The sequence below is a fragment of the Hesperophylax consimilis genome, chromosome 11 (assembly GCF_061612785.1).
Source record: "Hesperophylax consimilis isolate HC1 chromosome 11, BYU_Hcon_1.0, whole genome shotgun sequence".
Lineage (NCBI taxonomy): Eukaryota > Metazoa > Arthropoda > Insecta > Trichoptera > Limnephilidae > Hesperophylax > Hesperophylax consimilis.
This window is the reverse complement of record NC_142846.1, coordinates 32920599-32945715: the sequence shown is the minus strand read 5'-3', so window position 1 is coordinate 32945715 and position 25117 is coordinate 32920599. Positions and strand designations below refer to the sequence as shown.

General features: G+C 32.2%; 1 protein-coding gene across 3 annotated transcripts in view; it reads left to right on the top strand.

The window, feature by feature from the left end:
* The window catches only part of Tomosyn (syntaxin-binding protein tomosyn), a 671040-nt gene that overhangs the window by 403322 nt on the left and 242601 nt on the right, over nucleotides 1-25117 (top strand). For all 3 annotated transcript variants that reach the window (XM_089637452.1, XM_089637451.1, XM_089637450.1), the window contains exon 2: nucleotides 2804-2901. In XM_089637452.1, the coding sequence (XP_089493578.1) occupies nucleotides 2804-2901 (98 nt within the window). The remainder of the gene's footprint in view (nucleotides 1-2803; nucleotides 2902-25117) is intronic.

The following is a 25117-nucleotide window of genomic DNA, read 5'->3' as shown; positions in this document are numbered from 1 at the left end:
CAACAATCCTATTGTGATTAAAAATACCGTTATTATGGTGTTCATATTTATTAATATTAACTTTCGCAACAATTGATTGTTCGTTGCCTAGAATGTTTTAAATAAAAAGTTGTTTCCGTTAAAGATACCTATTCGATCGGAATTGTTGCACTCAACTCTCTCCGTCTATTATGTGTCTATAAAGTTTTTATGAAAACTATAAAAGTTGCTAATTCCGAGTTCTCAGCAACTTTTTATAGCGTCGTTTGACTCTTAAAAGTTTCTCTTCATCGGAGAAAATTTAACATTTTTAACGTCTCCTGATACCTTTTATTTTTATTAGGGCGATACTCTCGGCACCAACTAACCGCCAGTGTAACCTTGCTAGAGTGTACCCCGCTACAGTATTAACCTGCTATTAGTATAGTTACTTCAGTATTTACAGGGTAACCGTAATGTAGTATATCAGGCTACATTGTAACCCTGTTATGGCGTGACACGCTATAGTATAATCCGAATATAGAACTCTTCCCTGCAGTGTAACCTCGGAATAGCGAACCCCGGTGCAGTGTGACCTCATTAATACAAACTCTAAACCCTGCTTAGCGGATGAATCTCTCGACGTCTTATGAAATATCGTGTATTGTAGTTATACAGTGGTGGAATACATATTACAGGGCTGAAATTGCAATCAATGCGATGAATCGATCATCTTTGGTAGATTGATCTACTCCCAGTGAAACGAAAGTTAGTACGCTTTCATACCCCCTTTCATTCATTTTATTGATCGAGCCCATCAATAAAATTAATGAAACCCATCGTTTCGATAAAGCACTTTGAATATGCTATACTCTCGATGAGTTATATGAGCCATTAACCGATGAAATCTAATGCAAACTTACAATCTTATAAACTGTGGGCGTAAAGTTTAAAATCTGATTGTGTAACTAACCAAAAAATCTTGACCGGTGGACTCTGAAATAACGTTATAAAATTAGCGCAGCCTTTTCTGTTTTTCCTTGATTTTTTTTTTACGGAGTGCAATTTTTTTCTTTGTTTCATATTTTATTCGGTATGTGTGTACCGATTAGTTTAGGTATGTGTGTACCAACTAGTTTAGTATAATTCACGTAGATTAAAATTATTCACAGATTTTTTAATCAATTTTATTTAGAAACCTCAATCGTTTCTTATCCTTTCCGAAATTTGTTTCCCTGTGTAGTTTTTCTTTCAACGTATTTATCTCTCAGCTATTTTCTCAACGTTTGTCTAGCATCGTGTACACATTATACTTGTAGCACAATAGTTCCGACATAGCTATACCAGATACCTGTGCAAGTAGATGCATGCCTTCAGGATATATTGCGGAAAGCAGGATGTATTATCGCCTGCAGCCGGGAAGCCACTTTTCCGAGCGCATGTTTCTTACGGTTGGCCGCCTGAGATATCAAACATGCACCGAACCATATTGCGAAGGATGAACGTTCTCTCGAATCCAATCTTTTCAACGCAAACGAAAACCACCTATTTTATGTGCAATTTATTACAATCCATCATGAATCGCGCAGCTCTTTGATTAATGGTCGGGTTTCGGGTTATCGTGTTCGTATTTTAAAGATTTATGACACACGTGACAAAAAAACAACTACAATTTGCTTGAAAAGAAAATATGAAAAGATAACGAAAACGATTCCAATTGAGTTGCTGATATTTATTTATAATAATCTATCATTTGTAGATAGTACAAGCTGAATAATAGCAAGTCATGTTGTTTTTTTGCTTTTTATTATTTATGGAAATCTCGGCAAAAAGACGAGACCTTTCCAAGAAAACGATTCATTGCATAATTTTCCATAAATAAGGGTTAAAGCTCGCAACCCCAACGAAAGGCTACATTAATTAAGATTGTTATTCAAGTTTATTCATTTGTAGCCTGAAATTTGTATTTTTTTTTTTTACTATTGAATTTACTTTATCTGGAAAGTTTTATACATATACAAATTGTACAGATGGAAAATAATAGTAATTAATTCAAATTTATTGGTATTATTCCTATTACAAAAAATAAAATAGCTCTATACAAAAAGATGTATCTCTGTTTTTTTTTTTTTTTGTATTTTAACGCTAGTCGAAAATCAATCTTGAATTTATATCTGAAAATGCAAAATATTTTAATGTTCGACTTCATAGTATTTTATAATATTTGACACCAAACGTATTTTACAGACTCAATAGATATTTTAAAATTAACTCAAGGATATTTTAAAATTTACAGCCTATTTGAACAATATTTAAATGTATCTCTTATTTGAACAATATTAAAATTTATAGCTTATTTGAAGAATATTTAAAATTTATAGGTTATTTTGTCAATATTTAAAAGTGACTTTTGTTAAAAATGTCGTTATTTGCTAACGCCTTGAGTTCCACAACCATCACTCGAAACTTTCAAATTTTTTATTTACATTACTTTTAACTTTTTTAGATAAATATGACAATAAACACACTGGTTGAGAAACGCTAAATTCATCGCAAAATATAGTCATTATTGCATTAAGCGGAAAATAGCTCTCAGATAATTCACTCAGCAATAATAGGATAGTATTTTAAAAATGTATTAGTAGATTTAATAAAATAAGAGTTTATTCTTTCTGAATCATAAGTATATATGAATCTAATTCAGTATCTTTTGCACCATATGTTTTACGATCCTCTAATGATTTTCTTGGATGTTTACACAAAATTAATGTGCAGTTAACTGATTCAATAGTTTTTTTTAATTATCTCAGCAAAAATATTAATAAATTTTTTTTATTTGTTTCAGACCTTTCGACATGGATTCCCCTTCACGCCAACCGCCATCGCGTGGGACCCCATACAGAAGCTCCTCGCCGTGGGGGACAAATCCGGCTCCTTGAGAATGTATCCTTTCATAAATAACTTCATAACTTAGCTTTATTTTAGCTTCTTCACACGCCCACAAGTCCAATACGAGATGGTAAGTATTGAACATTTTATAACTACTAATGTTCTTTTTAAGAATCACATCAAACCTGCGTAATGTCTTCTTTTAAGTCTCACGTTCAATAGATAACATTTAAATAGCCTTCCGGTGTCCACCATCACATCTGCCTTATTTTTAACACTGCAATTCTTACCAAAACCTTAACTCGTGAAAAAGGAAAAGCTCACCATGCAACACCTCAAAAGTACACGCTATGTCAACCTCCAATTGATTCACGTATTTTGAAATCAGTTTGATAGTTTTATCGATAGTTCCTTTAATAGTAACATTCAATACCATTTTTAAAGATTCTTTGTCAAACGAAATCCTCATTTTTATGCCATTTTATAGTCAGTACATTTTGATCAATGGCATTAAAGATAATAAGGTACCTTTATCTCCATTATAACATTTTTTATCATTATGATTTCATATACCCGTATATGAATATATATATTTTTGATTGAAGATATTTCTTAACACTTCAGGTTTTAAAATAATTTTACCAAAAAGTCCCAACGACATTGTGAAATTTCAAAGAATATCTTAATGCTCCCGAGGTATCTAAAATGTGCTATATATTGCTTATTTTTGAAGTTATCGTTAAAAGAAATACCATTTCAGAAACTGGATAAAATTTTCTTTTTATTTGAAATAAACATTGATAGTTATAAAAAAAAAATTTAGTACAAACCTGAAAATGTTAGCAAAAAAACTTACCGAGACATTTTTACTCGGAACGTCCATAATTTTGTAAGTATTCAATATTTATGGAACACATTCCTTTTATGTAGGTAATTAGTAAGAAAACTATCACTTCACTTTTTATGCCGTTTATACAACAAAAAATTTTAACTTTCAACTGTCAATGAAAAAATCCTGCCGTTTCGTAATCACGCACTGTGACATTTTTTATTTATTGTATCCATGTTATTCGGTATAAATGTTTGATACAAACTGAAAAGAATAATTATTTAGCTTTCCAATGATGAACAAATCACCTATGTACGCATTACAGAAAAAAATATTAAAATACTTTTAAAATGTATGGACGCCCCGGTCAGATCTGTCCTTCGAAGGCTATAATGGAATATGATGTTTGTGGCTAGTAATGTCCTTCCGAGGCCTGAATGGTTAAAGCAAATAATAAAAAAAATCTTTTGAAACCAAACTACCCAAATCAATCGAGAAATCAGTTCTCGTGTTTGAATTGGGGAGTAGCGCCATCATAAAGAACCTATATCTCCAAATAAAATAGATATTAGGGTTTTTGTGATCTTTTGATAACATTGTTCACAGGTCACGGAAAATCCACTGTTTCTCCGAATAATAACAATTACATTGTTTTATTTAGAACTATCACTTAAATACCCAAATCTTCAAATGTTTCCTAATGAATCTTTTTTATATACTCTGAATTTGAAGATTTTTATTTGCAAAAATTTTCTTATTCCATTAACCGGGTGAATTGACTTCCATCATAAGTAATATTGCCCTTTTACATTATTAAATCCGCCCTTTTTTACATTATTAAAAATATTTATTATACCCCTCCAAATTCTGCATCCGTTTCAATTTATCGGCGAGATTTTTCCTCGCATTCTCGCTCTGTTCTTCTATGAATATTTACTTGTCATAATAAATATTCATTTCCCTCGCAGCCCGAAACCATTCTCGTGAGGTGATTGATTCCCGAATTAATGAGAGCCCTTGAATAAAGCAGCGCTATACCACAGTATAGTAGTTTTGAAAGGGAATCAACAATTTATGTTGTTTTTTTTTAAGCAGTTCAATCTTCGTGAAATTACATTTGAAAGGATTGGATTTAAAAATTAGACGCATGGTAAAATAATTCTTGAATAAACTGGATATTTCTGGATTTCGGAAAACTCTTTTTTTATTTTTATTTTGTCCTCTTTTATGGAAGATTGGCCATCATCATTGGATATCCGTCTACTCCTCTTCTACGTCTTCCATTAATCTTTCCCTTCCCTTAGATAATCTTTCCATGGTTAATCTTCTCATAGATAATCTTCCCCTGGATAATTTTCTCCTGAAAAATCTAACTCTGGATAATGATTCCCTGTATAGTAGTCCCCTAGATAATCTTTTCTGGATAATCTTCTCCTGGAAAACCTAACTCTTGATAAACTTTTTTCTATTTTTTTTAAATTCGATGAGGTATTCATCTTACTAGATATAAAAATATTTGTACAAAGCGGAATATCTTATACGAAAATAATATTAACGATTCTCAATTAGTGCGTTATTTCTCAATCTTGTGAAGTTCAAATAGCAGTACGTAGGTAATAGAATAGTAGTTTTAGAATATGTATATACTTTATACAAGGTATAAAATGTAAAATTTTATAGCTAAATATAATGTACTATAAAAAAGAACTACTTGAGGCATAATTAAATCCAGTCATTATTATCTATATTTTATTTAAATTTATGAATTACTGACATTTTCCTAAATATTTTACACATAAACAAAAATTCGGATAGATCTATCGGAGACGCCATCTAAGATGCAAATTTATTCTGGTTAGAACTTTGCAACCGTTCCAAAGATGGGGCAACCTATAAAAAAAATTAAAAATATTAGTAATTTTTAAATTTGAACAATCGGTAAAAATTACCAAATTTAATTGTACTAATTAACTAGACGAACTTATCCTGTTTTCATGTTTTCAGAGTTGCTAGTATTATTTTCAATGATGAGATAATTTTCATTAATTTTATTGTCTGCATTTCCCATATTCCTGGGTTGTCGGTCCTTTTAATAAAGTTCAGCGGGGTTGTCGTTATGTATTTGGCAATTGCTCTTGGTTCTACAACCCTAAGCAGTTAACTGAACCGTATTCCAATAACCCGCTCTTACATTGGCACCACAAATAAATTAATCTGTCTTCGTCCCCTTTACATGTTCTATTTTATCTCACAAAGCACTTGAGGTAAGCTCTCAGAAAACTGCGCAATATATATTCACTATCCTTATTATTATTAAAGCTTTTTGGAATGTTTTCAACTTAACATAGCTGTATTTATATTCTCAGTATGAGTACATCAGAATACAAATGCAATATTTTCCAATATAAATATATTCTATGGAATTTCCTTTTTAAAAGCTAAACGTTCATATTCTTTCTACTACACTATATCGTTGATATATAATATAAATAGTAATGGCCCCAATACAGATCCTTGTAGGACTCCTAGGTTCAGTGGCTGTTCCTCCGATATGTCTCCAAACTTATGTACACTTGTGTATGCCTATTACATATTCGCCGTATTCTTCATAAATAATATATTTTCTCATCTATTTCACGATGAATTCTACAAGATTCATTTAACCACCGCAAGGAAGCTGACTTTATAGATTCTGTGTTTTCCGATACGTATTTACGAGAATTTCGAGATAAAACCTTTTACCGGCATTAATGAAGCTTTTCTGTTGGCAACGTATTCTCAGTCTACGCAATATATTTTATTTTGTATCTTGTACGACAGAATTGTCTGACAGGGGTAACTTTGAATGGTTTCGTTCTGGAAGCGTAATTAAATCATTTGTTCCTTACCTTTAACGAGATGTGGATGAAGTGTCTTGTGGAAAGGGATGACTGAAAAGCGATTCTAGGGACTTTGATAATTACCTTTGGGAATTTTCCGCTCCCAAATAGTGAATTTCTCACTTGAGACCTTAGATTAATTTACTTACATCTGTAAATTACCCCATTAATTCTTAGTTACATATTCAGTGAAATGATATATTTTTTGGTTGTAAGGAACAATTAAAAAATATTTATTTATAATATGACTATACAGGACAGCAAAGTGCCCATAACATTTTTTACTCCAAATGTGCTAAGGAATAGCTGGTTAAAGTTTGTCGGGTTAGTTGCCGATACACCCTGTATAATACGGGGCTTAGGATCACAGGGGCCTAACTACAAAACTGGTGTTTTGAGTCAAACTTGGTTTCGGTAATGCCATTATCATATTTATTAGTGACACGAAGCTCTATCCCGTATATACACCTGTTTAAGAGATACAGTTAGGCATACAGTATACAGTTAAGCATATGAGCATTCCAATCTTAAACTATGTTTTTGTATATAGGCCCTTGTGATCCTAAACCCTGAATATATATTACATACTTGATATTATAATATAAAATAAAACAATAACTTAGTAAAAACATCACTTTATTTTTTTGCCGACTGTGTTTCGCTACAGCCGTAGCTTCTTCAGGGCGGTATAATACTCTATTATTCAGCCCTGAAGAAGCTTCGGTTGTACTGGTGTGAGAGTTAATTTTTTTTTAAATTTAAATTACACGTATTCACTTAAACCGGCTTAGGGTGTATGTACTGATCTATCTAAATCTCTTTGGTTAAACATTGATGTCTTAGAAAGGGCATTACGAACAACAATTCTGAATGACGTCTTGGTATCCCCAGAGTTTAAAAATTAAATAAATTTCATGCACCGTCAAGCTCAACTCGGCAAACCAATTTATTTCGCTTGCCCAGATGTGAAACCTACATTAGAGAAAAATCCCCGATTCCCCTTATATGTGAGCAATATAACACAACATTTCAAAACGTACACAGAAGTAGCGCATACACTCAGAAAAACGATTGTTGCAAATTTATTGAGAAACTCTTCAAATATTTGTAATTCTGGTTAAAGCGAACAGGCCTATTTTAGTAAATTACGATTATATTATCATGATGTTAACACGTGTTCATTAATATCAGAATATTTTTGCATTTCGTCATGATAAATAACAAGGCAATTGCCTTGTTAATAAATTAGCAATAGTTATTTTTCTCCGTATATGATCATAAATTAATTCGTGAGTATGGAATGTATTGAGAGGATCTCCTATCCTTAACCTATCTTCCTTATCTAAATTTTGTTTTAAGACACAATAAAACTCCATCTCTATTCAACTTTATCATAAGAGACTTTTTAGGTTTAACTTTAACAAACTTCATATGTCTATTCTATATTTGTATTACACATGATGTTACGGCACTTACCCAGAAGATTTTACCCAGCGATTACTGAGCATATTTGGAGTAAAAAATGTATATTTCATTCTGGTGTCCGATGTCAAACATTTTTGTTTTCAATTTAAAAATATCATCCGAAAGCAAAATGACACGTTTGTTTTTACTCCAAATATGCGCAGGAATCACTGGTTAAAATACTTTGATGACACACCCTGTATAGACCATTTGTTTCTTGCACATAAAAAAATAATAAAATATTGGTTTTGGAACGTTTGGTGATCTGAAAAGGCAGGTACTTCCTTCACCCTCGGAACATCGTCCTAGTGATGATTTCTTCATGACTATCTTCGGGGAAGTTGGAACTCTTTTACTGTATTTATTACATTAAAATAATCATCTAATTTCAGTAAAGCGTTTAAAGAACAAATACACATGAGTATTTTAATGAAATTTTTCGAGTATTTCTCAAAATACATTTTTAAGAAAAACTTTGTAGCAACGCTTCAATGGTGCAATTGTGCAACACAGAAGCATAGTAATGTTGGTTTTAGTAGGTTCTTCCATGTATTATTATAAGCAATTGCTCCCGGCAGCTGGGCAGCATTGCATTGCAGCAGCGTTTGATTAATTTTATTTCAACGTCCGGAAATTAAACTTTATATATTTTTGCTGGAACGATATTGCGCTGCACAGAAATGTCGTTATGCTAGAAATTTAAAACAATTTAGGAAGAAAATTTGACGAAGAATTTTCAACAAAATCGTACGAAACTTTTTCTCGAAATCGGTGTTATAAAGAATTGTAAGATAATAATATGTTTCTTTTCATTGTTACGTGTATAAACCAAACAGAATTGTAAAATAATAGTATGTTTCTTGTCATTATTATGTGTATAAACCAAATAGAATTGTAAGATAATAATATGTTTATTTTCATCGTAATGTGTATAAACCTAACAGATTATGCGTTTAAATATTATTCTAATATTTAAAAAAATATTACTTTTCAAATTTTAAAGGTAACATTAGTAATAATAATTACAATGAATAAATCAGTGCGAATAAACTATGAGAAAATATTAGCTTACGTAGTATGGGATTAGTAAAATGACTTAAGTAGTGTTGGAGTGAGACAGAAAGAGTAGTTGCACTTGCTCAAGCTCTCTCTTTCTCATCTCAGATATTAGCTAGTATAGACGGTAGTGTCAGTAACATCCATATTTATTGTATCGCGTTTTTAATAAATCTTTTTTTTTGAACCTACAGAGCAATTATTTAAATTGCTATACTCTCGTTAATAATATAACATTGGCGCAGCCGGTATGACATTAAACGTGGCTGTATCTAGGATACTAAAGGGTGAACTCTCGTATCATGAGTTCGCACCTTTTTTCTGCGGAAAATAATTTATGTCAATCCAATTATTTTAGCTTCGTTACGAAATTTCCATTATGAGGAATGGTGCTTTGAAACACATATTTCAAAGTCAAGAAGACAAAACAAGACATGTTGTTGGTTCAATATTGTTCAATTCTTCAATATATTATTTATATACACGAAGTAAACTTACGTATATAAAATATAGCTTTTTTTTAAATCTAGTCAAAAAACAAGCCTTTAACGAATGAATTGCCGGGTTTCCTAATAAACTGTCGGTAGAGCACGAATGTGTTATGGGGATGTCGGAACACATGTTCATAAAAATTCTAATGTTTCAACGCATCTGCATGAACACGTGTTCCGATATATTCTGAATGTACTGATAGTTTTTTAGGAAATGGCCTGCCATCACGTTTAATCAGGAATATTCATTTTGCTCCGTGTATAATATATTATGTATCGAGTATTCTTTTTACATTAATATCTTAATTATTCTTAATTTATTTTCTCATCTCTACGCTTGGTTGAAATTACTGTGTGTATCGAATAAAACTTCATGCTTTCGAAACACTAAACTGATACCGTGCCTGAAAATGATACTAGACATACCCTCCGAGAACACGAGAAACACAACAATCTATAATATGAGATATTTTGGAAGCCGTAATTTATGAAATTCATAAGTTAGTTATAAGCTGTTACTTTTCAACATCTTCCCCTTGTTTTCCAGGTTTCTAACAATACACTTGGTTACAAATTGCGTTGGTTCTCCGGGATTTGAACATAATTACTCTACTTAATTAATTATAATTATTCTACTTAAGTTAGTATGAAGTGTTTTGCTATCGGCGACTTATGTTTACATAGAACTTGTTTTCATGTATTAAAAATTATTTGCTAAAAACCGTTTTCAAGTGGGTTTTTTTTAATATTATTCATTTCACTGTTTTAATTCATTAATATTTATTAATGTTTATGTAAGAATATTCTTAGAGTTTTTTTTCAACTTGATAACGATGGTAACATATTGAAAATTTTGAAAATGGCGTTGTTAGTAGAAAATATTTGAATTGACCTTGAAATAAATAACACTAGCTGACGTGAACCCGGCGTTGCTCAGAGTTATCCTTAAGAGACATATACCATAACGGACTTCTCTGTAAGCCTGTTAAAGATTTACAATTCCGTAGTACACTATTTTGATGCATCTCATAAGGTTTAGCCAGTGATAGCAATGTAAGCGCCCGATTTTTTTTTCGACTTGATTACAAAACATCTGCTTTTCTTTACGTTATATAAGTATAATGTTTATTTATTATGTATATAAACCTTCCGGAAGAAATTCTCTGAATGATAGTTAAAACCCTATCACAATCCGTTGCGTAGTTTAGAAGAACTAAGCGCACAAACAGACATACACAGATAACGACTTAATTTTATACTATTTAGAGATTAGAATGGTTTGTTTCATAGAATTTCAACAATTCATCAAATTCCAACGTTAATTTGCGAGTTCTGTGAATGTCCTATTCAAGTTCTGTTATTATATCACTATAGGCCAGTTAATTGACAGAACTAAAATAATAACATAACTTGAAGAAAATTAGAAGAATTGTTCAAATTGTCTTATTCAATCCGTCCTTAAGTCGTATAAATTTTATGAATACAGATCTCACCGCTTAATAGTTATGTCATACTCATATTCAACCAGTTTAAATTACGCAGTTCTTATTGGATTGTTATTATTATTCTTAGGATTGCAGGACTGAGGGAAAGGATAAACCATTCCAGAAACATTCTTATCATAGAATCCCGTCTGACTTCAGGATGGAGCATTGAAGACCATTGGAGAAAGATACTTGCTCCCACAATCTTAGATCCGATGGATTCCCGTGCTTCTCTGCTTTAATTTAATTTCATTTTCAATTTAATTTTTAATTTTTTAATCTCTTTTTATTTATTTTACTATATGTAAATACTATCTGTACTTATATCCTCTATGGCCTATGGGATGTGTGAGATTGCACTAACCTCCCCACATCCTGGAATAAAGAATTTATTTATTTATATTTATTTATTTATATTTCAAGTTAATGAAAATGGTGGCTAAATATATTATGTCATTGATGGAAAGAAGGAAAGTCATGGTTTTTGATGAAAGGGGTTTTTTAGATTTAGCATTTATTATAAATTTATCGCCAAATTACTGGGAGAGAAAGTATCACAACTTTTCGAAATAAATGGTTTGTTTCTACCAATTTTTTTCGCTAAATCGTGAATACGCAAATGAACAGTTTTTAATGTTTAGCGAAGCAATCTCCGACAGGCGGCGACGGCTCCACATCTCTCTCAGGACACACCACGCATTAAACAGGCCAAACAGAATACACGCCACACGGAATACATACCACGCAGAATAAATACCACGTAGAGCACACACCACACAGAATACAATTCCTTAGAGGGTATCTTAAACACGTTTCCTTGAGCCCTTGTCAACTTTTTTTCTTTTCTGACAATCGGGTTTTAACTCGTGATTTCTTTTTATGTTGAATGACGACAGATTCACTTATTTCTCAGTAATACAAATATTTTACGAGTTAAAGCTTTTTTTCCTTTTTATAGAATGTATAAATATTATAATAAAAATACATATTTTTCATCAACAGCCAAAATAATATTGCTGACAAACGCCGACTGTATTAGGACGATTGATAAGTTTTGTAATATAGGTTTTCTTACTGAATGAATGTATTATGTTTTTAATTACATTATTTTGTGCTTTTTTCTCTAACCAGCTTAGCTTATGTACAAAAGTCATCATTTCATTCATGTATTTTCTTACCGAGCAAGCAAAAAATCATAAATTTATTAGTCGATCTTCTATTTTATGTAAGTTTGGTATTTGAAGGCTCCATAGTTAACAAGTGAAATGCCAAAGCGTGTTTAGAAATGCGCTTATCAAATTAATTCACACACATGAAGCTGTGCACAAATTTCATGACGCCAGTAAACTTCGAGAGTAGGTAAATATAGTCTGCTTTAAAAGATTCTACTGATTTTTCGCTTTATATTTTTGATTATTGGAAAAATTTTATTTATCTTACATTGGTAAATAATCAAAAATAAATAAGGAATTTAATGTATGAACCTAATTTTGTTAACTATTAAACCAAATTCTCTTAAATGAGCTACAGACGTTGTATCGTAAGCGCGAGTTTCCATATAAATATTTTCACGCACTTCCGCTTAATTAATTTGCTCAATTTCTTTTTGTTTTCCCCATACGCAAATAATACGCATTAAACAGATTATCAAAGCGTTCAGAAAATTAATTTTACTCAACGCTTTAACCTGTCATTCACATGCTGGCTACAGTAGCTTCCTACGTTCTCATGGCAGGGAAGCCTGTCAAATTTCAGGTTCCTTTCCTAATGAGTCAGGGAGGTTAGTCCTCCCTTATTTTCTTGAAATTATCATTAATTATTTAACATTTTCGCTAAGGCTTCATTATTACGTACGTATATAAATAAAAATAAATAAAAAAATAAATGATATAAAATAGTATTCATGCCAGCAATAATTAATCTTTTTTTTTCGCACGCAGAAAATAATGTTACTTGCATTTTCAAGTACGTATTTATACATTTTTGCTATTTGTTTTTGGGGTGTTGTGCCGTGTTGCGCTAACTCTTTCTTTAGCCAACGTTTCGGACAGCAAACAAAAACGTTGGCTAAAGAAGGGTTTAGCGCAACATGGCATAACACCTCAAAAACAAATAACAAAAATAGTTTTGGCCGTGAAAATCTTAAATCATTTATACATTGTCTTTGTCGTGTTAATATTGCACTAGAGTTCCAACTGTTCCCTGCTGTCCGGAGCAAGTCGAATTATTGCACCCTTAATCGGGGTATGTTTGCTAGGTCAAATAAAACATGTTGGTTCAAATATTAATAGTGACAAGTCAGCATTACTGTCATACGCAAACTCTATGCAAAGAAACATTTAAATGTAATGATAAATTCAATACTAATTACTCTTTTAACCAATCCCTTGAATTCACCGCCTTGCAAATTAACATTGAGAATATATTGATTTTTTTACATTAACCCCACACAGGAAGTGTGGAAATTTCCCTTAGGTCCTATGTTGCCTTGGGGGATGCTTTCTGAGGGGTCTTTTGTTTTAAGGAAAGGCGGAAGAGGAAGTTATGGGAAGGTAAATAGTATGAGGGCTGAGTAGGAATCTAGGAATCATTGTGTCCAGGAATGCCGAACGTAAGAATATATCCCCCCACTGCGGCGCAAGGTGGTCAAGAAAGAAGGGTGCAGAAGTCAAAGAGTCTCCTTAAACGAGCCTCTCCCGATCTGGCACACCACGCACCTGGTGGGCAGGTGCATCCTGAACACACTTCACCCGATGAACCCGGGCACCCATGTATGGGCTCCTATGGCAGAGGTGTTGGTTATCCAATAAATAGCTCCCATCGGGGCGGTACTCAAACCAGCCTCCCAAATTGAAATATGAAATATTTTATGTTGACAGTTTCAAAATGCTATTAATGTCAATTCTGTTTGCCAATAATTTTTATTATTTTTAATAGCTACCTTTTAAAATAAACTTTAATTCATTTCGGATATCCTGACATTAATATATAACCATAGACATATGAATATTAGTAGACCTGCCCTAAGTGATTAAAAGCGTATTATCCCCTCTCCCCATACCGGTTCCATTGGAGCCGGCTGCGCTCGCGTATGGCCTCAAGTGAAATTTGAAAACGTGACGTCATCATTCTTGTGCGAACTATGGTCGAGGCATCATCGGTTCATTTTACGAAATAACACGGCAAAATGTTGACTTGTACTATGAAAACTTGTAAAAATAGATGTGAAAAAGAGAATAAACCCAATTGTCGTATTACATTCCATATATAAGCATTATTTTACTTTATTTTAAGCATATTCACATCGTATAATATGAATCAGTTGTCACTATCACATCGAGAAACGTCTGGACGCGAAACACAAAGCTGGTTGGTTGCTGGGAAGTAAATTATGAACATTTATAAAAGTGTCTTAACTAAATACTTAAACGAAATATTCGACTCTGAAAATAGAACCGAATTTTTTTGCCGAATTTGGACTTCGCAAATTTGTTCATAACGTGGCGAGTAATTTGCGCTCCCATGTAAAAATGTTTATTCATTCAAAAGCAGATTTTACTTTTAAGAAGTAAATGGTGATATTATAATGCGAGATGCCTATTTACTGTCAGATTGATTTATTGACGAATCACAGTCAGCTTCACTCCCTTCGTTCTTCAACAGTTGATTTTACCCCTCGCCATTATCTTCTCGTCTATTAATTCCTATGTCTGTGTATATAACCAATCAAATTGATCATTCGTGACGCCTACACTTTGCTGCTTCGGTTTTTGTTTAATCAAAAATGGAATTTAATATTCAAACGATAATTTACTGATGCCAAATTGAATTTTTCAGCAACTGTCAGCATTGTTGCCATGATGTTTTATCTCACTTGAAATTCCTTTGACGTTTGTGCTTATTATTCTGAATGTGTGTAATTTTTTATGCTTTTTCAAAGTTTTTTTTCATCGGACCTAATCACAAAGGCTTATCGTGCTGTTTGTGATGTTTTAGTAACGAATTGTTATTCCACTCCGCTGTTATAACACCGCGCAGATGAGTAAAATCACATGACGTAGTGAACTTTATTTAATTTCACTTGCCCTGTTTGTTCATCGAAAAAAATGGCATTAAAATCGATACTAAACCAACTTTGCTCGCCTAGAGTTTTTTAACAAATTTATTAAAAATATACTCGTATGTCTGTTATTTTCAATACACGTCCATTTTTATTTCATTGGCAACGTTATTTTAGAACGATTCCTGTTATTTAATTTATTGAGCGTAGCGAAGTATTGGTAGGATTCGACCGCTTTAAAATAAAAATAAAAAGTTAAATGAGACGCACATGAGACCTAACTGCTCCAAACCTTCTGGAGCCAGTAATACTATGGCATCCCCGATTAGGGTATGTTGTGAGGCTTAAGGTATTGTGGAGGGGAAGGAGATCGGTAAGGGAAATGTGATGAAGTACATGGCTATTTAGTTCTGGTCACCAAACACGGTCAAAGTCATTTCAAACAACGTTTCAATTCTGAATGGTGGTCTGACACCAGGGCGATACTGAGAGTATCTTCCAATCTGAATCTATATCATTTTAAATGAGTCATTTGTGAAATAACACAAATTTATCAAATGAAATTTACCTACCACGTCGGGACTTGAACCCGAAACCTCCAGCTTGTTAGTCGAGAGCCTTACCTCTCGACCACAAAGGCCGCCATTCATGTCTGTAAATTAGTCTTAGCATTCATGACTGTAAATTAGTCCTTGAATTCGTGTCTGTAAATTAGTCTTGCTATTCATGTCTGTAAATTAGTCTTAGCATTCATGTCTGTAAATTAGTCTTGACATTCATGCCTGTAAATTAGTCTTGGCATTCATGCCTGTAAATTAGTCTTAGCATTCATGACTGTAAATTAGTCCTTGAATTCGTGTCTGTAAATTAGTCTTGGCATTCATATCTGTAAATTAGTCTTGGCATTCATGTCTGTAAATTAGTCTTGGCATTCATGCCTGTAAATTAGTCTTGGCATTCATGTCTGTAAAATTCTTTTACATGTTCGGTTTCCGTTTCAAGATGGAGGCCATTTTAATGGTGCAGTAAAGATTTTTTAATATAAAGTCGTCGTGCTTATTTGAACTTTCTAATTCGTATTTTTCAAAATTATGCTACATTGGTATTGAGATAATAACGTTTCTTTGTACAAATTGTATAATTCCTATACAATACATCTTTGTCTTATTATTTTACTGGCTTCGCAAAATTCTAATGTATTACTTTTTGATTGAAGTATGTTAATATTATTGCAAATACTTTTGTTGGCAGTGTAAACAAATTGCACACTGTTTTGTGATTTGAATAATATATATTTTTAAAATTTTAGAATTTTATATATATATACAATATGGGGTGTGTATAAAATTGACCGATTTTACAGATGATCCGTTATTGATTAGTATCACTTTGTACATTTAGTACGTACATGAGTAATTGGTGTAATTATTCGTTCGCAGTTACCGAGAAAGCTTGTTCCATATCAAATGATGCACGGCTCTATCTACGCAAATGTCAACTTCTAAAATTTGAAAGTCAGTGTGAATTGTGACAAACTTTCGTGAAACAAGATACAGAGTGTGATAACTCTTCGCCGTTAGTTCGCCGTTCAGTTTTCGTTATTTATGTCGTTTCTGGGGTTTCGAGTTGAGTCATTTATCTTTTATATATATATTGTTATATAGATATATATTATATTATCTGTTGTATAGATATAACTCTGTTGCTGACTGTTAATAATTTATCATAGATCTGTAACGTTGCATTGTCAATTATAATTATCGTTGAAGAAGAAGATAATATTAACAAATATAAACGAAACATGAAACCGAACAAGATACGGAAAAATATAACGGTCTCTCTCAAGGATTCGATCCCAGGATCTATTTAGACCGTTATCTTTTTTTCTGTGTCTTGTTCTGTTTTATGTTTCGTTTAGATTTGTTAGTAGTATCTTATTCTTCAATGATATATTGCATTGATGGATATTACCTTGAAAATTGTTCCAAAAAAGTTTGTATTTATTTTTGGTTGTTTAGTTATACTGTGATGAGCGGAGGGCATATTTATTCCGCTCCGTACATTATTGACACATTACGTTATTACGTACACAGATTGCATATAAAACCACCACCTATGAGTGGTATTTTCTCAACAACGGCGCTGTAAAAAATATTCAAGTTTTATTATTTTATTCGTATGATTATTCACTAAAATTATATATTTCTCCTCAATTCGCTCGTGTCTCGAGTTTCTAAGTTCTGGAGTCTCTTCTCGTGACCTGTAGCAGCTCTCATAAAAAATGTTGAGTATGAACAATGGACATATTGTCTAAAGCATGTGGACGTTTGCCAAAAAGGTTTGCAAGTTCCAACCGTGTTCGGAATACAATGAGTATGTAGTTAGTAGCTACCTATTATGCTAGAAATTATCCTTCACTTTAAAATATTCCAACGAAAAAATTAATCACTTTTTTCACTCTTATTTATAAATAACTTGATTTAATTTGTAGTAATCGCCTTTTTAAACGCTCACTACTCGTGTCATATTTAAACCCAGTTTTTTCGCAGAAATTCGCGTGTGACAAAATCGTCAAATGACAATTGAACGCCATTTTGTTTTTTTGACATTTGAAAGGTCTCCGTTGAACGCCGATTCAATCAAATTTCAATGTTCTGTTACTACCAAGTTAAATAATCAAATGAAATAATCGGCCTGTGATGAAATAATAACAAAACTTGAACAAAACTTTCAGAGAACTAGAATTTTAACTTTGAAATTTGATGAATTGTTCAAATTCTGTCTGACAACCCGTTCTGGGAGTAAGACTGATGTGAGATTTGAATCATTTGATGTTTTATTTTGTCTGTGAAGATGTTTGTGTGTTTTGTGTGCTTTTCCATAGTAGTTTTAAATGTAACACAGTTTTAGTTTCTTATTTCTATCACTTATTGTGAACTAACGATTTCCATAATTTTATTGTTATTTATTTAATAGCAACCGATAAAATATTGTTCAAAATACAACTTTCTCCTCTTCAACATTAATATCCACAACGAATTTTCTCGGTTTCTTTTCTCTTATTTTTATTCAATGACGGTAACGAAGTAGTTTTCCTCACCCCACATACCGAGTCTGTCCATTTATTGTTTTTCCCTCCCCTCGCGGGTACTTTGAAGCTGTTTTTTTGTCTCGTCGCCTGACAGTGGACAGCCCCTGAGGGATTAATTTCTCTAAATTTTCGTCGTGTTTCCAATCCAAATCCTGCCATATATCAAAAAAAACTAAAATTCTTTTTAACAAAACCCACACCGGCGCTGCGCTATGAAATATAAACTCAACGAATGTGCATAGCAAAATGAAACTTGTTTTACGTTACCGATGGCCTTTCTGAATTCTGAACGTTACAATTTAAAATGTGCTCATCTAAATTAATTTTAATAACAATTGTAATTGTAAATAACGTTTTATTATATTGAAAATTAATACAGTATTATAGAGCCCCGAAGAAGCTACGTTTGTAACGAAACCCGGTCGACATTAAGTTTAAAAAAATAAAAGTGGTGTTTACTAAGGATGGGTTAATCACAAAATTCGAACATTTTGACGGTAAAAGTTCTATTCATGTTCAGATATTATATGATTATTGGCCAGTTGTTTTAAAAATAACAAAAATAATAACAATTATTTTACAAGCAATAATTGTTCGCCTGAAACACTCATCCACATTGAAAAATCTCCTGATAAAAGATACATGACGCCAACGGGACTCGAACCCGTGTCCCTTCGATTTCCGGTCGACAGCTCTGACCACTGAGCTATGGCGGCTTATCTGTTACCCGCGAAATTATTCAATATATACTAGTGAATCATTCAACAATTACTGCTTGTTTCATTTTTCACCTGAAAACAACCAACTTTATTTTATATGAGAAAGGCATTGTAAGTGCTAACTCTCTAATTGTTGAATGATTCACTAGTATATATTGAATAATTTCGCGGGTAACAGATAAGCCGCCATAGCTCAGTGGTCAGAGCTGTCGACCGGAAATCGAAGGGACACGGGTTCGAGTCCCGTTGGCGTCATGTATCTTTTATCAGGAGATTTTTCAATGTGGATGAGTGTTTCAGGCGAACAATTATTGCTTGTAAAATAATTGTTACCCTTTGTGCTATGCATAAAAAAATCTTGTCTTAAAAACATTAGTTTACCAAAAAAAATAATAAAATAATAACACTTGAATAGAACTTTCACAGAGCTTTAAAATCACCTTTCAAATTTTATGAATTGTTTATATTCTGTGAAACAACCCCCCATCCACAGTTATGGTTTTTTTTTTATTTATTTTAAAGTTTTATTAATTTATGGCCTAGAACAAATATAATATTATTAATAGTCTGACTGATGATTTTTCTTTGTGTGAAGTTTTGAATGGAAACTGATATTATAAACATTTCATTGAAGTGTCAATTTCCTTCAAAATTCGAATTGGATTTTATCGTCACCTTTTGATTATAACTTTAAAATATAATTATTTACTTTCAAATTAAATTTTCATAACTTTCAAATATGAAAGAAATTTAAACCTTTGTTGTCACTTGCGCAGACCCGTGAAAAATGACGAGATATTATAATTATTACAATTAATGTGGGGAAAACCTACTTTAAAATACTCCACAGAATATTAAATCTATTTTCACAATTATTTTATCAGAAAATTGGCTTAGCCGGTAATAAATCATTTTGGACATCATAAAATTTAAATTGGGAGGGGTTCAATAGAATCATATAAATAAGTCGTCTAAACGTGGTTATAACTACAGTTTTAAAATGGTCTTGAAAGCCGAAACAGCTGAAACAATAACAAAAACCAAAAAATACTTGACGAACTTAATAATATTATAAAATTTAATTTACAATAAATTTAAAAAAATACTTAATGGAGTTCTACGAATTACACACTCCACAAAATCAATAAATAAGTACGCATTTTATTTTTGCATTAACCTATGTTTGTTCAAAAGTTTGTGTTTTTGTGTCTCAGACTCAAATCGATATCTGATCATGGATTTGGGAAGCTCCTTCCGGGAACAACACCAGATGTCATCAAGTGTCCGATTTACACTGCAAACTTCTGCACAAACTATTCGCTTTGATTTTTTGTTATTATTTTGAAAGAATATTCCTAACCGTATTGATCTTTGTAATTTTTTTTTTAATTTTTATAGTTTTATTTCATAAAGCGTTGATACTTTTATCAACCACTGGTGGGATGTGTGAGATGTGGTGTATAATGGGTAGACAAACTTATGGCTTAACTATCAATTTATCTGAAAATTCAATGTGAATTATAGTTGTTAGTGAAAGTCTTGTCAGCAAATATTGTCAATGCTAATGTCTTCGATTTCCTCTGCCATTCACTTCTTCTGCAATTCTCCTTACGCCCTTTTCTACGTTCATCACATACGCCTAATTTTACCATTCAAAGTATTTTGTTCACTTGATCGTCCCATGTCTTCCTCGGGCGTCTCCAACTTCTTATGCCATCCAAACTACTTTGTAAACACTCCTTGCACTAATAAGTCCTAATTTTGAAAATTTCAGCCAAATACTCACAGTAATTTTTGAGTCCATAAGGCACATACACGGACGTTACCTTTAATTGTATGAAAAAAAATATATATCAAAAAAATAAATAATTAGAGCGACAAATATTTTTCTTTCCTACTTTTAATTTCATGTTTAATAGATTCAATTTTCGCTGGTAATAAATTAATTTGAATTAATTCATACCGTTGCGGTGCACGTCGCTTGCATTCGTAATGACTCTGGAATTGTATTAAGAGTGAAGTTCGAGAATTCATCTTATTTTGCAAAGCGTCAGCTTCTAACGAGCACTTCATTGCAAATTGCGAACCGCTTAATCGTCAAGTCAGACGTAAATATTTTCACTTAGACTTAGCACTTAATTTGCAATTAGCTTCTCGGTAACACTTAGCATCACTAAGTGAATAAAAATACTCGCTATTTTGCATTAATGTTAAATGAATTTATTCGGATAGTTTTTCAGTAAATATACTGATTTAAAATTGATAGCGGAGCGCTCAGTAATACATTTTTTTCAAAGATTTTCTTATTTGATGTACCGTCAAATGAGGCAACTTGAGATTTTCAAATTAAAATCGAAATGTCATTTGAAGTTGGTAATATTTTAAATACATCATATTGAAATTTTAACCTTCTCAATAAAGGATTTTTGTTTTAAATCAAATGAACGTCTCTTGAAAGAGGGACACTTTTGGACCGTTAAACACTGTTTTTGAAAAATATAGACTATTTTGGAAAGTGAGGCAATCTTTTGTAGCGAGATTTTGAAAGTTGGCCTTCTGTGGTTTACTTTCATTAATGTAATAATGGACAGCTGAACTGACCTTTAAGAAACAAATTTAATCAAAAATTTTACTAAGTTTTAGGTACTCTCTAGTGCAGGCCAAATTGTTCCACGGACTCAATGCTCACTCTTTTCTCAGGGTCTTCTGGCATCTTCCCTCTCTTTCCCGCTATTTTGTCCAGGGCCAATTGGAAAGCCTGGTCTGACTGACCGCTGAGTTTCATTACCTTGTGTATTTACATAATTGGCTTCAGATCTCCTTTTTATAACATTATCTCTTGTTAGTTTTCTATTTTTAGATTGCGGTGTCTGTAATATTAAAACTAACTACTTAATTACTTGCATACTGCTTGCTAACCCCGTGTGCAGAGACATTGGAGGTTCTAGAGTCGTTAAAAAAATGTAGATAATAAAAAATACACTCTTGACGTGTGCGGTGAAGGAGGAAAACCATATGCTTACTTATAACGCCGTTGGGAAAGTGGTGGGGTCCCCTCCTATGCACCACCTATAATTTTCCAAGGGCTGCATAGGTTAAATACTAACAGATTTTTTGTTCACATCTATAGTCTAGGGAATCTATAATCTAGGAAATAAATTGTGATATTCTTTTTCTCGCAAATCGCAAATCACGGACACGAGAAAGTTTTTCTCCACAGTGAGTCAGTGTGTGACTATTTAAACTAGACTTATGTGAACCTGAATAGTTAGAGTTGGAATAAGAGAGTCAGCATATACCTCTTAAACTGGACTTTTATGAATATGAATAGCTACAGTCGGCACACAAGAACGGGTTACTCCACTGTGAGTCAGTGTGTGACTATTTAAATTAGACTTTTATTTATATTCATATACAGTTGGAATAAGAGAATAGTTTTTCTCCACTGTGAGTCAGCATGTGCCTCTTTTAACTGGACTTTCCTGAATACGAACAGCTTCAGTTGATTTGTACTGTAATAAAGATTAATTGGTTCATTTATTCACAAAAATACTTTGCCCACTATTATTTTATGTATGCCGTTATCTACATAGCAATCCCAATGATATACAAAACTCATTTTGTATATCATGTATATCAAAATTTACAAACATAAGTGGGAGGTAATAATTGTTTTACGGATATATTTTTTAAAAGATAAACCAGCAGAATCTATTTATGTTCTCTATATAATTATAGGAACTTTAATGTAGAGTGGTTTTAAACGATTATCTAATTAAAAAAAAAGAATATATTTTCGCAAAAGTGCAATTAAATTATCCATTCTGATGTGAAAATTGTCAGTTGAAATCGAATCAACGGTTTCGATAATGGAGCAACTTTGAGCACCTTTTTTATTGAAAGCTGAACTTACCTTCAGCCAATAGAATTCTTTTTAAGCTGGATTATACTTATTTATACATTTTAAGTACAGGTTGTAAATATAATTTGCATGCCCATAAACGATCATCTGTTAAAAGTTATCGACAGTAATAATTAATTATAAAATACATCCTGCAAAGTTTTAATTGCCAATTAATTACCCACCTTCTCAAAGGGCGTTGGAATATATCGGCAAACTTTGAGTACCTACCTTCTAAAATTTTCGTGTAATAAATTTAAACTGAAATGATTTTGGGCTTTTAATTTCGATGAAGAGGGTTCAAAGTGCTTGGTTTTATTAAACGTGTATGGTAAGTAAGTACCCGACTTCGCCCGAGTTTTAACACCCTTTTTTCGATTTAAATTTTTTTTATTGAAATTTAAAAACCTGCAACAAAAAGTTTGATGATAGCTATCTCGTCTTGTTTTCGACGGTAAACTGTAAATATACTATTTCAAACCTCCATAGCTCACGATGGAAACCACGTGGCGAGCTGAAAATAATCAATGTTTTTTAGATAATCATTTCTGAAAAAGACAGAGCTCACAATTCGAGAGTGTTTGCTGTTTTTGACATTCTGAAGTATTTCTATTTTAAAGTTAAGAAATCTTCTTTATACTTTCGATAAAAATGACACATCTCTCATTGTTAGAGTTTTTATTGGGATATATTTTTATATTTATACGAATAGTTTGGTTTGAAAAAATCATTCCGTATTGCCAATGATGTAGCAATTTATTGTGGATCGATAAGTATTCATTAATTTTGTATCTTTACCATGTTAAATAATTGAGCAATAAAATATTAATTGGTGTCTTTATTATATTGAACCGTGTTAGGTTTACATCATAAAATTTTAGTAATTATTAATAAAGATAAAAATGTGTAAATAAAATTTATTATATTCTTGAGACGTACAAAAAATCCAAAATATATGACCAAAAGTTTCGTGCATACTTTTGCCATACCTTCGGCGCGTTGTTTATTATTTACGAACGTCGTAAAAAAGCTATAAAATTCCAAATGTCCATTTCGCAGCGTGGATCTAGAAGCCCTTATGTAAATAATTCGGGGCTTCTTCAACAAAGTTGTCCCGGTGAACCTTGCTTAAAGCGTTCGGGAGATTTCTTTTAATGTGATGACAAAACATAATGTCTCCATGAAGAAAAGGATCATTTCCTTTGACGGCTCTGTGCTGTGCTCCTTGCTACAGATAACTGATCACAGATCTTTGACTCCTTTGGTGTGTAAATGTTCATATTTTCATGACCACAAGGACGGCTTTTCGTGGATTCTTTTATTACTTGGCTTTCTTTATTATAATATCATTTCGTCTTTCACCCTATTTCTACTGACAATTCATACGCTGAGGGTAAAAGTGTAACAAGTCCAAAAACAAATTTTCTTAAAAAAATAATCAAATTCATTGGAGACAATGGTAGTTTAATTATATTAAATCCATATTTTTACATATAAGTATAAGTATAAAAGAAACGTGTATTTTACGCGTCGTTTTATTGTTTACTCCTCCACAAATATACCTTGGGGATAAAATTAAAATTACCCATAAACAATAATTATAAATAACAACATTCGATATATCGTTATGTCTTTCAGACTTTTCGTGTGCACCTTTTATCGGTTTATTCTGCAAAACAACCAATATTGCGTAATAAAGGTTTACTAATTACAAACATGCTTTACAATAAACTGTTTATGTTTATTTTTACAAAGTTTATCATATCATATATAAATATCAACACATTGCTCTGAACTGCTCTCAAAGTACCTTGAGTACTTTTTTTTCTTATTATTATTATAAGCAATTGTTGAACTCCTTTGCACAATAAAACTATTTTCGTGTACTTGCTTAATCGTTCATTATGTTATGTAAGATATTGCTGATTTTTGTAAATTCAATGTAAAATAAGTATTAAAATTAAATTTGTCTTTTTGAGTTATTACAAGTAAGTTTCCATAATTCAGAAACCTCTTGCACTAACTGCGGTTTTATTTGGTTACCGCCAAAATCTCAGCTGAGTCCCTTTTTCTCACAAACAGCAGCAAAAATAGAAGTTACAACGAATCACTCGGCGGTAGAACCATTCACTGATGTAACTGCTTACTCGTTGACACCGACAACCAAAGTTTTTTTCCTTGCGAAAGGAAAGATAAGATTTTTGTAATTAACCCTTAACGTGACGTTACGGGAAAAATCGTTGTATATTCAAGGCCCATCGGCAAGTGAAATTCAATTATAATAATCCGACTCCGC